The 1337-nt window shown below is 46.0% G+C and overlaps 1 protein-coding gene across 1 annotated transcript in view; it reads left to right on the top strand.

The window, feature by feature from the left end:
* The window catches only part of LOC103373494 (abhydrolase domain containing 12, lysophospholipase), a 16669-nt gene that overhangs the window by 12913 nt on the left and 2419 nt on the right, over positions 1–1337 (top strand). Inside the window, exon 10 of the mRNA XM_008303391.1 lies at positions 869–947. Within this exon, the coding sequence (XP_008301613.1) occupies positions 869–947 (79 nt within the window). The remainder of the gene's footprint in view (positions 1–868; positions 948–1337) is intronic.

Raw genomic sequence — 1337 nt, 5'->3', positions numbered from 1 at the left:
CTGTCTGTACAATTTAAAACTTGTTTTCAGAACACTTGTACTTTAGAACTTTTTTCCAGAACTCAGGAATCTTCAGAGTCAGAACCCGTCCAGGGACTGACGGACTTCTAGCAGCTCAACTGTTTGGACCTGAAGTGAAAACGCGTTGATCCTTTCATTGGACCGATCCGTTTCAGGACTTTTAACAGTTTCGAGTAACTCAGGAACAATTTAAACGGTTTATTGGTAGAAAGTGAGAAACGTTGAATGAAGAACGTTTTAAAGTCAGAACCGTTTCCATCCTCTGGTTTCACACAGAAGTTCTTGATGAAGTTCAAGGTTTCTGACAAAGGTCCTGACAGAACTTTTTTTTAAGTTTCTAAATAAAACAGACGGTCCTGCTGTGTTGGTGAAGTTTTTAACTTTATCTTTCTAGTTTCAGGAGCTCAGCTCAGATTTTCTTCTGGAACTTTCTGTTTTTAGGAAATGTTTCCATCAGGAACTTTTTCAGAAACTCTGAAACTTGTCAACAACCTCGTGAGAGACTGAAGCTCGTTTTAAAAACGTTCCGAAGGCTCGTCTGACGGGAGGCTTTGAGACTCTGGAACTCCTTCAGTCCATCTCATTCCTGGACTTTTCTGAACCTCAGAGTCTCTCAGCAGAGAGTGGTTGAACTTTTGGACTCTGTTTGGGTCCAGCCAACAGTTCCTGAAGCTTGTGAGACTTAAAGTGTTGAAACAGCTGATTAGCGACCAGAGCAGCTCAGAGTCCACAGCGCAGGCAGCTGGTATCAGTTCAGACACAATGAGTCCTCTGAGAGCAGCATCTAGTGGCTGTTAGAGGAACTGCAGCACCATAGAAAACGTTCCCTGAATGCTTGTCTCTGCAGCGTGAACCACATCTCCTGCCCGGTGCTGATCCTCCACGCCGAGGACGACGGCGTGGTTCCGTTCCATCTCGGCAAAAAGGTACGAAAGCTTCACATGAATCACACGTTACAGTTTAAAGCTCAGGGAGGTCCATGAACGCATCAGGGAACACTTCACCATCAGCCCTACAGGGTCAGGGTTGGATTAGGGCTTGGTCAGGGTGCAGGGGGTCTCCAGCAGTCCTGCACCGCTCGGCGGCACTGCGTTTAATATGAGAACCTGTTGGGAATATTTCAGGAGCTTCAGGACTTTTCAGTAACTCTGAGAAGATGAATGTCAGCACAGGATGCGGTGAAGGGTTAGGGTTGGTCTGGTCATGGAGGATGGAACCAGTGTTGGTAAACCCTCCTGGTTTAGTTAAACCTCCTGGTTTAATAAAAACCTCCTGGTTTAGTAAAAACGTCGTAGCTCAGCGTGTCTCCAACACGT

The sequence above is a fragment of the Stegastes partitus genome, unplaced genomic scaffold (assembly GCF_000690725.1).
Source record: "Stegastes partitus isolate 25-593 unplaced genomic scaffold, Stegastes_partitus-1.0.2 Scaffold1996, whole genome shotgun sequence".
Lineage (NCBI taxonomy): Eukaryota > Metazoa > Chordata > Actinopteri > Pomacentridae > Stegastes > Stegastes partitus.
The sequence above is the reverse complement of the archived record's forward strand: the minus strand, read 5'-3'. Positions and strand labels throughout refer to the sequence as shown.